Genomic DNA, 13,899 nt, shown 5'->3' on the forward strand with positions numbered 1-13,899 from the left:
CCCCAGCCCCAGCCCCAGCCCCAGCCCCAGCCCCAGCCCCAGCCCCAGCCCTAGCCTTAGCCCCAGCCCCAGCCCCAGCCCCAGCCCCAGCCCCAGCCCCAGCCCCAGCCCCAGCCCCAGCCCCAGCCCCAGCCCCAGTCCCAGTGTGTGGGCTCTCCTGTGCAGTTGACACATACATGGCTGTGTCTGTCTGCCACCCAGGCATGTTCAGATGCAGCTGTCACTGTGATGAAGCACCTGCCTGCAGGGACTCATTGTTTACATGTTCACTCCAGTCTTTGCAAAAGTGAGATTCTAATTATTTTCCCAGTGTAAATTAAAGCCAAGTGGGACAGAACTACAATGCAGAGGTTCCCAGTGCAGATCGTCTGGGGAAGCAGGTCAACAGCCACGGACCTGAGGACGAGGAGAGGGGGAGAGAGAGATGGAGGGAAATAAAGAGGGGGAGAGATAGAGGGACAAATAGAGAGGAGGGGCAGAGGGAGAAAAGCTCACCACAGTATAGCTTGAGCTGGTTTGATGTTGTTCTCATTACATACACAGCTCTGGAGATGTTCAGCAGAGTGGAATACATTATAACCCACATTTCATACATAATAATGTGCCAAAAATGTTCCGCATTATCTGTCATGCCAATGACTTGAGAGGGGAAGAGAGAGAAAGAAAGAAAGGGGGGGAGAGAAAGAAAGAGAGATAGATTTAATGAGTCCACAGGAGCATGTAAATGCAGGGTAAAATTAGCCTGCGAAGGAGCCAGGGGATGAGGTTGAATGGTAATGATAGCTATCTAGTTTGGATCAATCACCCAGGGATCAGGGGCTGACAGGCTGCTTGTGCCCAGGCCCCAGGCTCCATCTCTGGACAGCAGCCAGAGCAGCTCAGCCTGTTTGTGACTCTGGGTCTGTGGAGGCCTCTCCTTTACACCTCACTGCATAACTAATATTACAGTCGTCCCTCCGTCTTACCTGGAGATTCGGACCCCCCCCCCCCCTCGCCAGACCGGGCCGTGTTTACTACCTAGCCATGCGTTCCCCAGCCTCGACATGGCTGCCTGTGCAGCCCGCTGCTTCCTGCTTCCCGGGCAAGCATGACTTATTGGGGAAGGTTTTTGCTCTGAGGATTTTGAGTGTTTTGTACCGTTGTGCTCCTATCAGCAGTGCCAGCACTGCTCTGAGTCTCACAGAATAAGGTCATAGGGACGCATGCTTGTTTTTAATTAGATACTCTCTCTCACACCAGTCTTTACCCTGACATCACCAAACACAGCAAATGTCACTCAGGGATATTTGAAGCTGTCAAGGTCGCTTCTACCATATGCACCGCTCGCTGTCTGGAACAGTCTCTAACCCTGATGGAAAGTTGCTATTTCCAGGAGATGTGTCCTCTTTATAGTTGTTAGTTGCAAGTTTAGATCTCTATTTAGGTGTACGAATATGGGTCGTTTTTAAGTAGTGCATTTAATCACGGGAAGGCTAATTTTTAGCCTCAAACTGTTAAGTAGAGAGGCTTCAGTATTTTAGCGCTGTGTGGATTATATTTCAAAATGTCATACTGACACATTCTTGGAAAGTCTTTGTTATATCTGTGGAAACACCCGATATTCTCTTGAAATGCAAAATCCTTTTTTAGAACGATTACTGAGTTGTAATTAGTATTTTTTCTTCTTGTGGGTAGCTGTAGTATCCTCGTACCTTGGCTGAGAGCGGAGCGCGTGTCATAGATGCAGGTTTCCTGGGAGGAACAGACGGCATGTCTCATCAGAACTTCCTGTATTCTCTCCTGTCTCTGCTTTGGCGGTAATGTCTACAAATCCTGAATTTATGTCCGTGCTGGAAAACATGGTTTGCTGTTTATAGTCCCCCTAAAAGAAATAGTGCTCATCCCTCTTGATGCAAGTCAAGGGACTGGTATGGACTCTATCAGATTTACTAAATACAGACGCGGACAATAAATCCAGGCTAGATTGGGTTGGAATTAGGTTAGCTCACTTGAATGCTATCTGCTTAGCCCACAGCTGGCCTGCCTGCCACACACAGACGCTGAATCTAAATCAATCACTTAGTGCTCTCAAGTGGGCCAATGAGGAGCCCAGCTTTCAGGCCAGGGCACCAGCCTTGCTATCTCCACAACACTACCGGCTTTTAGAGCTCTCCATGTTCCTTGATACGTTCTCAGAACCCTGCCGTTCCTCATGAGGTGGCTTCTCTAACCACACACCAGACCTTTGTCCGCTGTTGTCGTAGAGATTTCACGTGCTAATTGGCTAACGTGTCCCTGGAACAGCTGATGCAACACGGCTGCAGATTTAGCAGAGCCACAACTGATGTTTTTAAAAAGGGATTGGATCCGAAGTGACATCCAGGTCTGGTGAGATTAAGAAGAGAAAAGCCTGAATGAGACGCATCAAGTCTCTACCCAGCACACTACCAGCACACTACCCGCACACTACCCAGCACACTACCAGCACACTACCCAGCACACTACTAGCACACTACCAGCACACTACCAGCACACTACCCGCACACTACCAGCACACTACCAGCACACTACCCAGCACACTACCAGCACACTACTAGCACACTACCAGCACACTACCAGCACACTACCCGCACACTACCAGCACACTACCAGCACACTACCCAGCATACTACCCAGCACACTACCAGCACACTACCCAGCACACTACCAGCACACTACCAGCACACTACCAGCACACTACCAGCACACTACCCAGCACACTACTAGCACACTACCAGCACACTACAAGCAGACTACCCAGCACACTACCAGCACACTACAAGCAGACTACCCAGCACACTACCAGCACACTACCCAGCACACTACCCAGCACACTGCCCAACACACTACCAGCACACTACCCAACACACTACCAGCACACTACCAGCACACTACCACAGGGCTAAAGGCCTGTGGTTCTGACATGGTGAGCTGTAGTTAGCAGGGCTAAAGGCCTGTGGTTCTGTCACGGTGAGCTGTAGTTAGCAGGGCTAAAGGCCTGTGGTTCTGACATGGTGAGCTGTAGTTAGCAGGGCTAAAGGCCTGTGGTTCTGACATGGTGAGCTGTAGTTAGCAGGGCTAAAGGCCTGTGGTTCTGTCACGGTGAGCTGTAGTTAGCAGGGCTAAAGGCCTGTGGTTCTGACATGGTGAGCTGTGTTTGGTCAGCGGTTGAAGTTGGAGGAACCAGAACATCAGTACGCACCAGATGAGGTCTCCCCTGCTGCCTGACCCTGCCTCTTCTCCATCACTTGGCTCTCTTTCCCTCCATGTTTTTGTAGATGATCATAACGAGAGAGACAATGAGGAGGTCACCTTCAGTTTGGAAACTTCTGCTTGTCCTGGTAGCCTGTGTGTGTTTGAGGGTGTGTGTGAGGGTGGAAGTGTGAGTGGGTTGGTGTGTAGGTGTGTGTGTTTGAGGGGTGTGTGTGAGGGTGGATGTGTGAGTGGGTTGGTGTGTAGGTGTGTGTGTTTGAGGGGTGTGTGTGAGGGTGGAAGTGTGAGTGGGTTGGTGTGTAGGTGTGTGTGTTTGAGGGGTGTTTGTGTGTGTACGCGTGTGTGTAGGTTTCAGGGTTCCATGCTTTAATTAGGTTCCTGCCCTGAACCAGCCAGGACACAAGCCTGCCTCTACCTGCCTGACTCCCCCCCTCCCTACACACACAGACACACACACACACACACACACACACACTCTCAGGCCCCTTATCTTGCCTCCATTTTAGCAAGGCCATCAACCCCTCTCTCCCTGACAGTCTTTCAGTGCATTTCTGGGGGTCAGGTGGCTGAATGGTTAGGGAATTGGGCTGATAATCAGAAGGTTGCTGGTTCGATTCCCGGCCGTGCAAAATGACGTGTCCTTGGCACTTCCCCCTACTTGCCTCGGGGGAATGTCCCTGTACTCACTGTAAGTCGCTCTGGATAAGAGCGTCTGCAAAATGACTAAATGTTAATGTACATTTCTATTTTTCTCTGTCTCTCCCTCTCTCCCTCTCTCTTTCTCCTTCCATCTCTCTCACACACACACACATTCACAAACACACACTCACAAGAGACGTGTTATTATTCCATGGTGTGTGTGTGTGTGTGAGAGTGTGGCCCTACCTGAGTGTGTGTGTGTCAGGTCAGATGTGTGTGAACGTGTGGGCGAGCGAGGCTGAGAGAGAGTAAAGCTCTATGATCTTCACACATGAATGCCTTCCATGACCCAGATAGCATGTTACACGCTTCACTTGCTGGCCGCCTCTCTAATAGGGGAGAGCAAAGCATTACAGGTGCAGGACCAACACACGCAAACACCACACACACACACACCACACACACACACACACACACACACACACACACATAAACAACCACACACACATGCAAACACCACACACATACACTCAGAAAACAACCACACACAGGCACGCACACAAATGTAAAGAGCCACACACTCCTATGCTAAACAAGCATACCAGTACGCTTGTGTGTTTGCATGATCATAAACACGACCTGACCTCCTCTCTAACCCTCACCTCCTCCTCCCTAACCCTCACCTCCTCTCTAACCCTCACCTCCTCCTCCCTAACCCTCACCTCCTCTCTAACCCTCACCTCCTCCTCCCTAACCCTCACCTCCTCTCTAACCCTCACCTCCTTCTCCCTATCCCTCACCTCCTCCTCCCTAACCCTCACCTCCTCCTCCCTAACCCAGTCTGCAGTCTGGCTGCTCTCTGGAGACACCGGAGCTGAACAGGAGGGCATATCAGCCCCCCCCCCCCCCCCCCCCTACTACAGTGTTTACCTGCAGCTCGTCTCTCTCTCCTGTGTCTTCTGTAAAAGATAAGGCTCCTGGGGGGGGGGGGGGGGCAACTTCCAGACCTGAGCTCATCTCTGCATGTGAGGCTCACAGCAAATGACCCAGGATTACTGTCAACTCTCTGGGATTTAATTCCTTAAAATCCCACTGCCTGGTCATGGTGAGTGCAACATAATAGTGTTCAAGTTGAGCATTTGTAAAGGTATGTGTCCCTAAACACTGAGGGCGATCTGTAGATGTCTGGCCCTTCCATCCCTCCCTCTTCCTTCTCCCGTCCTATTCCCCTCCCTCCCTCCTCCTGGCGACGTCCTTCCAGTCTGTCTCCCCAGCGCACACACACCTGATTGCTCTGACAAGTTTCCAGCTGTCTGATTACAGTGAGGATGTGCGCATGCACAGAATGCTGGTGTAGATGTGTGCTGGATGACGTGTGTACTGTAATAGCATGTACGCTGTGTACTGTATGTGTGTGTGTGTACTGTATGTGTGTGTGTGTGTGTGTGTACTGTATGCATGCATGTGTGTGTGTGTGTACTGTATGTGTGTCTCAGATGGGGGGTTTCTACTGACTCCCCCCCGTCCCTGTGTCTCACCAGGTGGCAGTGTGTGACTACACCTGGACAGAGGACCCCCCCCCCCTGGCTCGGGGCACACCTGGAACACCCTCCAGGGGAACTGCCAGGGGCACCCATGTGTCTGTGTACACGCTGTTCACCAGCGGACTGCGACAGAGATCCAGACACTTCCTGCGCCGCTCTGATGGGGCCATCGTGGAGGTGTGTGAGTGTGTGTGCGTGTGTGCTTGAGTGTGGCATCATAGAGATGTGTTTGAGAGTGTGTACTGGAACAACCCCCCACGCACACACACACACACACACACAGTCAGGATGAACAGACTGATGCACAGATTGCAGTCTAATTAAAAGTACGACTGATTCTTCTTTGTTACAACTGCTAGCAAACACATTCCCTCTCTCCTCCTTCTCCTCCGAGCATACAGAATCATCCAGAGCAGATTCATGTTTCACTGTTTGGACGTCGAGGTGAAAAAAAAGAGGAGAGATTGATGTGTCGGGATGTTGACAGTAGATCTGGGCAGTGTCTAATTGTTTCCTGTCATCCTGTGAGTGATGACTGGAACATATCTATTAGTTCAGTTTTGTATTTATGTGTGTATCTGTATGCCATTGTGTGTATGTGTTGTGTGTGTAAGCACGCATCAGTATGTCTGCATCTGTGTGTGTGTCTGTGTGCACGTGTGTGTGTGTGCTTGTGTGCAGCCTCTAAACCAGCTCATCATAATTTAAACATCTGACTTGTTTATGTGCAAAGTGAAACATCTCCGATATGAAACCGAGTTTGAGGCTAGGGTTAGGCAGGCTCTTTATGTTAGTAGAATACATCACATCAAATGTCAAAGCCGCATCCTGGAATCTCTAAATAGTGGTTTTGTCGTTGATCCCTTGTGTTGTCTGATTGTGGCAGTTTGGACCCTGTCAACATTCAACACCACACACACACAACTAGATGAAATGTTGCTCAATTCTTGAGTCTGAAGAAACCAGAAGAATAATTCTGCTTGTTGACTTTGTGTACTAAGGTAATGTTGACAGAAGTCTTCATTTGCACTAAAAGGAACAGTTTTTCTCAGACAGTTTCCTGGACAGCTATGCCCAGAGGATCTCAAACAATAGCTGCAGGGGCTGGTCACATGATCAACTCCTTCATTCCCAGAATGCAGTGCTGCTAACGGCCTGCACAGGGTGAAAGAGAGACGCCCCCAGCGTGGAGATGGAGGGATATGACAGCTACATGGGACTGACTACAGATTCCCTCTCATACAAACACGCTCACATGCTGACGGCTGTGTGTGTGTGTGTGTTTAATGTTTGATATGGGTAGTTTGATTGGACAGACGGTTTCCCCTTCAAGGATACATCTTGAAGACACACATCCATTAAATCCACGTTTATATGGATACATTATATATGACTCCATTATGGGACTCCATTATAAATCCTTATTTTGAACATGACATCCATCATTGCTGGACTCCTATCACACGACTTGATCCTTCGTTGGGTCACTTCAGCTTTTAACTAACCTGAAAACAGACGTCGACTTAGAGGAAGTTAGAACGAGGACCAACTTTCCAAACTACCATTACATTCAGACATTAACTTGATGCAGCCAGCTGCCAGGCAGCTGCTAGAGCAGCCAGTGTCTGTCAGTGTCAAACAGCCAGGCAGCGCTTCGTCTGGGGAAAACAAGATGGCGGAAGAATTCAAACGTGGGTGGAGTGATTATCTTCTGTGCTAAAACCACAGTGGGTTTATCTGAGCCTGTGTGGTTAGTGCTCTGGGGCAAGTGTTTAAGTGCCTTCAGACTTGTAAAACAGATAGGATGGGCCAACTGTGAGCCTCCTCTCTCCTGCTCCATGTGTAGTGAGACCTGCCTCGGCTTCTGGAAACTTCCATTAAAGATGCACAACTACAGCTTCACCAGCTTGGATATTACCTCTCTGCAAATTATTTATGGCTCGCAAAAAACGCTGATGCACGTTAACTGCGCAGTAAATAAAAACACTTCTGTATGCGATTTCGTCATTTTTGCTTGGCCAGGAGAAAAAAAAACAAGAAAAATACAGCTTTTGAAGTTTTCTGTCTGCGGAGGTTAGATCGAACACTTTCATATTACATTCATAAACACCGATGTGGGCCTGTCTTCAGAGTGGAACTTTAATTGAATTCCTCTTTATTACAGAAACAGAGTTTGAATGGAGGCTTTGTGAAGCATAGTAGCAGATTAACACTTGTCATCACAGCCCTCAAGAACATGAGACAAGAGAGAGACAGAGAGGGGGATGGAGAGAGAAAGACAGAGACAGGGATGGAGAGAGAGAGACAGAGACAGGGATGGAGAGAGAGAGACAGAGAGGGGGATGGAGAGAGAAAGACAGAGACAGGGATGGAGAGAGAAAGAGACAGAGAGGGGGATGGAGAGAGAGAGACAGAGACAGGGATGGAGAGAGAGAGACAGAGACAGGGATGGAGAGAGAGAGACAGAGAGGGGGATGGAGAGAGAAAGACAGAGACAGGGATGGAGAGAGAAAGAGACAGAGAGGGGGATGGAGAGAGAAAGACAGAGACAGGGATGGAGAGAGAAAGAGACAGAGAGGGGGATGGAGAGAGAGACAGAGACAGGGATGGAGAGAGAGAGACAGAGACAGGGATGGAGAGAGAGAGACAGAGAGGGGGATGGAGAGAGAAAGACAGAGACAGGGATGGAGAGAGAAAGAGACAGAGAGGGGGATGGAGAGAGAGAGACAGAGAGGGGGATGGAGAGAGAGAGAGACAGAGAGGGGGATGGAGAGAGAGACAGAGACAGGAATGGAAAGGGGTAGAGAGGGAGTCAGACAAAGGGACGGAAGGAATATGGAGTGATGGGGAGAAAGAGGGCGAGATGCCATTTCTTGTCAGGTCTGTATGGCCTTATAAGCCATCAAACCTCTCATTACCCAGAATCCTTTGTCTTCTCTTCAGTGACTCAGGTCTTCACATCTACAGATGACTCCTCGATGGTTAATATTGACCTCATTTGGCATTCGGGAAAACTAAGAAGTTAACCTTTCAAAAACACCTTGCAGCAACATTAATTGACAAACTGCATCAATCCTGAGTCCTGCCTCTCTGCAGTAATTACTCTCCTCTGATCTCTGCGTAGAAGCCAGAACCACGCTTCAGTTGTTGTGAGGTCATCACAAGCCCTCAGAAATATTAATCAGATTTAAACAGGAAGTGAGTGAGCCGTGTGTGTGGGTGTGTCTGTTTTTCTGTGTGTGTGTGTTGTGTGACTGTGTTCTGTGTGTGTTCTGTGTGTGAGTGTGTTCTGTGTGTGTGTGTGCTGCAGAGATGTCTTTGGCGTTGTGTGTAACACGGGGAGACTAATCCCTCCCTGCCAGCTATATCTGCTGAGCAGAATAACCTCTCTGAAGTACCCCATATCCTGCTGGTCTCTCCTCACAGCAGTCTGCTGGTCTCTCCTCCTCACAGCAGTCTGCTGGTCTCTCCTCCTCACAGCAGTCTGCTGGTCTCTCCTCACAGCAGTCTGCAGGTCTCTCCTCACAGCAGTCTGCAGGTCTCTCCTCCTCACAGCAGTCTGCTGGTCTCTCCTCCTCACAGCAGTCTGCTGGTTTCTCCTCACAGCAGTCTGCAGGTCTCTCCTCACAGCAGTCTGCAGGTCTCTCCTCACAGCAGTCTGCTGGTCTCTCCTCCTCACAGCAGTCTGCAGGTCTCTCCTCACAGTAGTCTGCTGGTCTCTCCTCCTCATAGCAGTCTGCTGGTCTCTCCTCACAGCAGTCTGCTGGTCTCTCCTCACAGCAGTCTGCTGGTCTCTCCTCCTCACTGCAGTCTGCTGGTCTCTCCTCCTCACAGCACTCTGCTGGTCTCTCCTCCTCACAGCAGTCTGCAGGTTTCTCCTCACAGCAGTCTGCAGGTCTCTCCTCACAGCAGTCTGCTGGTCTCTCCTCCTCACAGCAGTCTGCAGGAGCCGCTCTCCTGCTCTTCTTCTCTGGTTTCTGCATCATTTGTGAGGCACATCCGGGGATGAGGCTTTTTGCAGTGATAAATAGTCAGGGAGCTTGGAAAAGCAGCATTAGGCATTAGCCATGGATGATAACGCTGAGATAAGGGCCGCATGTGAACATGACATTTTTGTACTCAGAGGGCTCTTCATCAAACACTTCCTTGTTCCTTGAAGGTGATTGGTGACCTGGAGGGGGCAGAGCCAGCAGCCAGCATGGAGCCCAGCTCAGGTCAAAGGTCGACCAATCGGAAGGAAGAGGTGGGCTCTTTCCCCGCCCACCTGAGGGAGAGGAAGAGGAAGAGGAGGAAGCTTCCCCTGCGTGCGTGTGCTCTCATCGCTCTCTGTGTTGTCACTTCCTGTCACATGTTCAGTCACATGACAGCTGTTCTCCTCTCAGGTTCTAGTCGCGTGGAGCCACTGGGAGGAAGTGGGTGTGTCTCCAGCATCGCTCTACAAGACCTCAACCAATGAGCTCCAAGAGCTGGCTTTCAATCATCACATCACGACTCACTTTTATCGGGTAACATACAGTGGGGGGGATTTGAACCTGCAACTTCTTAAACTGTATTTAGATGCTCTACCGCTAAACCCACTTCCACAGATGGAGAGAGATGGAGACTGTTTCTGTGTGTTGTGTGACACTGGAATTGTATAGAACAGAATAAAACGTTATTGTCCATCCAGAGAGGACATTTTTCTTATTCATCTCATTCCTATCTCTTATTTATTGCATTAAAAACATCACATATGTACAGAACACTAAAGACACTGTGCATTCATTGTAGACTAACAGTCCAGAACCACAGACTCAACTCAGGCAAGACACACTGCCTACAAACATGTACAATTTATAATCGTTGCGGAAGGTCGCTGTGACAAATGTGTCTCTTCCAGAGAGCGAGTGTCCAGCAGCTAATACACAGCTGGTTTTAATGTCTTCCCTGGTGGCAGAAGTCCCTCTCTAGTGCTTCCACACCATGAAACATTAAGATTCTAAAAGTCACTACATCACAACCGCGTGATAAAATATCAATATTCGGTCCCACATTAAGCAGGATAATATTCGTGCCTTCTTGATTTGTATTGAAAATGTGTCTCCTGTCTGAGGCTTGGCGTAATGAATCAGCCCACAAATCAGTGCTTAATGGGAACCTACTTATACATATTGCTTAATTAAAGGTTGTGAGCTTATTAACATGTGTCGAAGGTGCGGTTTGCGGGCGCCGGAATGTGTTCGGGACGCGCTAGGTTGTAAAGGTTTTATAGATAACCTATCATACTAAACCCATAGCCCTCATACAAGGACCTTAATAACCTGTCATTTTCATTGATGATGATTTCCCTTTATGGGCGGCCATTACGGCTCAGGTTCTGGCAGGGACGGGTGTGCTGGGTCGGCCATTGGGGGGCTGGAGGGGTCGTCTCCCTGGCTCTGGTCTTCTGCTCACCTGGGTGTCTGGGCATGATGGATGCACTATGTCATTACTATTTTAACTGCAGAAATTGTATGTCCAAGACAAATGTCCTTAAGTACAAAAACATCTCTTCTACTGCCTGACTGCCTGTTTGTCTGCCTGCCTGCCTGCCTGACTGCCTGTTTGTCTGCCTGCCTGCCTGCCTGCCTGCCCGACTGCCTGACTGCCTGTTTGTCTGCCTGCCTGCCTGCCTGCCTGCCTGCCTCCCTGCCTGCCTGCCTGACTGCCTGTTTGTCTGCCTGCCTGCCTGCCTGCCTGCCTGACTGCCTGACTGCCTGTTTGTCTGCCTGCCTGCCTGCCTGCCTGCCTGACTGCCTGACTGCCTGCCTGTGATGTTGACCAGAACCTGTGGAGGTCATGTCTCCAGTTAGAGATACTCCATTAGCAGTGACAGAGCTACACCCTCCAATTCAATCAGGCTGCTAATGAAGGCTGCAGACTATGCTACTATGCTACTTAGAAACAGGACCTGCTCTGTCCATAGGACACACACACACAAGCTCACACTTACTTCCCTATATACACACACTCACCCGCACACACACACACACACACACAGGCTCACACTTACTTCCCTATATACACACACTCACCCGCACACACACACACACACAGGCTCACACTTACTTCCCTATATACACACACTCACCCGCACACACACACACACACACACACACACACACACAGGCTCACACTTACTTCCCTATATACACACACTCACCCGCACACACACACACACACATTCACACACAAAACACCTTCCATTTTTACTTGCGAAGTCAGCTTTTTCATATTCTTGAACAATACAAACACACACACACACATTCTATGGTAAATCTAAGCAATGGATTGTTCTGCTAGCTGTGTGTTTGATGGTGTGAAGCAGTTAAAAACACCAGCAGACCAGGGATGCGTTATTGCATCCCAGTCTCATTATGTGTTGGATATGTAAATAGCTTGTAAACATTTGATGAACGCTTTTGCTTTGTCTTCCGTCTCCCTCTTCATGTGAACTATTCTCACCTCAGGAGCCTCTCACTTGGTGCCCCGCGCAGCGCACAAACAACTCCAACCTGGAGACTTAAAAGTATTCCAATATTTGATTGCTAATGACAAACACCGTTTCACTGCGATTTGAATTTCAAATCGATCCCCAGGAGCAGGATGGCCCTAGGTCTCTGCTTCACATTTGCTGATTTAAGTTAAAAGAAAAAGGCTTTTTCAGCTCTATCATGAGGGAGCTGCAACTTTTTGAAGTAAGCAGCATGTACATGTGCACAGCCCAGAACCTGGGGTGTTGCTGGTGAATGGGGGGTGGGGGGGTGGGGGGGTAGAGAACAAAAAATACATAAAAGAAATAACACTTTGTCTAATTCTATATAGATGTGGCCCTCAGTCTGTGTTGCAGAGCGCTGTGTTCAGGCGTGCAGCGCTGATCGCTGAGCACTGCGGCGCAGGGAGAAGGCGTCTCTGCAGGCTGTTCTTGGCTGCAGCGATTCATTTGAATTAAAGTTAAAGTGGTCTGACTAAATAAAAGGGATTCAAATGCAGCCGCTCCTGTCTGGTGCTGAGAGCAGCAGGTGTGATGGGAAACACAACATTTCTTTTGATCAAGAACATGTTCTTTCTCCCTCTGACTGAACTGTAAATGCGTATTAAGGATGTTTCACCAACTTCATCTGCAGCATTGTGTTCTTTGTTTGATGTTTAAATATAATTGTGTTTCCGGACTGTGAACGCCTCTCTGCTGTACTGAAACATCTTCCCAGATCACAGAGAACCTTGTGGCTCCACCAGGCTTGTTTGAAGGCATACTCAATTCACATAAATATTTACATGGATATGGTTTGCTCTGCTATTTCGTATTCAATTGTGAAGATACAATAAGAATCTTAAACATAAAAAGGATTCTAACAACAACAAAAAACAGCACACCTTGTTGTTTCCCCATTTCAAAGTCTAATTACTAGACTTACTTTATTGAATAACTTTAATCCTGCAGTCAGAGTTGAGCTGTGTCTTATTCCCTTGAACACTGGAAGTTTCAATCACAACCAACACAAACATAACGTTTAACTTATGTTACCGTCACCTCTTCTGTCCCCTTCTCTCCCTTCTTTTTCCCCCCACTGTCATCTTGAATACTGCAGCCAGTATGACACACACGGTCATGAGATAACACGCTATGCAAGTGCTCACACACACCTACACACATGCACACACATGCATAGATCTACATACATATACACACACCTACACATGCAGGCCAGCAAACACACAAACCTTCTGTGTGCGTGAGAGAAGTCATGTGATTTCTTCCCTCCACTGGGCAAAGCTGCACCCCAGACGCCATATGTGAAAGGTTAAATAAAAACACACGCGCACACACACCCTGTTCCCTGGGGCAGAGCCATGCACACACGCACACACACACACACCCTGTGGTGTGTGTGTCTCTCTCTCTCACACACACCCTGTGGTGTGTGTGTTCCTCGGGGCAGAGCCATGCACGCGCACGGCAGAGCCATGCTGGAGGAGTGGAGAGTGACAGCAGTCGGACAGGGAAGACACCGGGATGAGAGGTGGGCCAGCCTCTCTCTCCTAACAACACGACTGCAGGAGATGTGATGAACTTCACGGTTCATGTATCTGACATTGCTTAATTAATGGGTGCGTTTAGAGTACATAGGCCTGGGTAATTGATTTATCTGCATGATTTGCACGTACAGCTGTTAGTTCCTGTAGTAAAGTCATCAGTCATGTGGGCCTGGCTCCTGCTGCTGTGAGATCATCTGGCTGATGACAGGTGATCACAGAGAAATGGCCTTTGTTATCTTAAGGTAGATACAAGGAATGGGTCCTTACAATCTTCATTATTTTCAAATTGGGGGCATTGATTCAAACATAGGTCTGCCCTGGCCCTGGCCCCCATTCTCTCTCTCTCTCTCTCTCTCTGGTACAGTATAACAACCACATTTCAGCTACCAAGCATGGTGCAGCAATAATAACATCTCAACCACAACTT

At 48.9% G+C, this 13,899-nt stretch overlaps 1 protein-coding gene across 3 annotated transcripts in view; it reads left to right on the forward strand.

Annotated features, from left to right (window-relative positions):
* ofcc1 (orofacial cleft 1 candidate 1) overlaps window positions 1-10,056 on the forward strand; it is a 60,835-nt gene extending 50,779 nt beyond the window's left edge. For all 3 annotated transcript variants that reach the window (XM_084703291.1, XM_084703287.1, XM_084703288.1), the window contains 3 exons: window positions 5,412-5,591; window positions 9,574-9,718; window positions 9,797-10,056. In XM_084703291.1, the coding sequence (XP_084559417.1) occupies window positions 5,412-5,591; window positions 9,574-9,718; window positions 9,797-9,870 (399 nt within the window). In that variant the 3' untranslated portion in view covers window positions 9,871-10,056. The remainder of the gene's footprint in view (window positions 1-5,411; window positions 5,592-9,573; window positions 9,719-9,796) is intronic.
* The last annotated feature ends 3,843 nt before the right edge of the window (window positions 10,057-13,899 follow it).

Source organism: Hypomesus nipponensis, chromosome 8 (genome assembly GCF_054491055.1).
Source record: "Hypomesus nipponensis isolate SF chromosome 8, ASM5449105v1, whole genome shotgun sequence".
In the NCBI taxonomy this organism is placed as follows: domain Eukaryota; kingdom Metazoa; phylum Chordata; class Actinopteri; order Osmeriformes; family Osmeridae; genus Hypomesus; species Hypomesus nipponensis.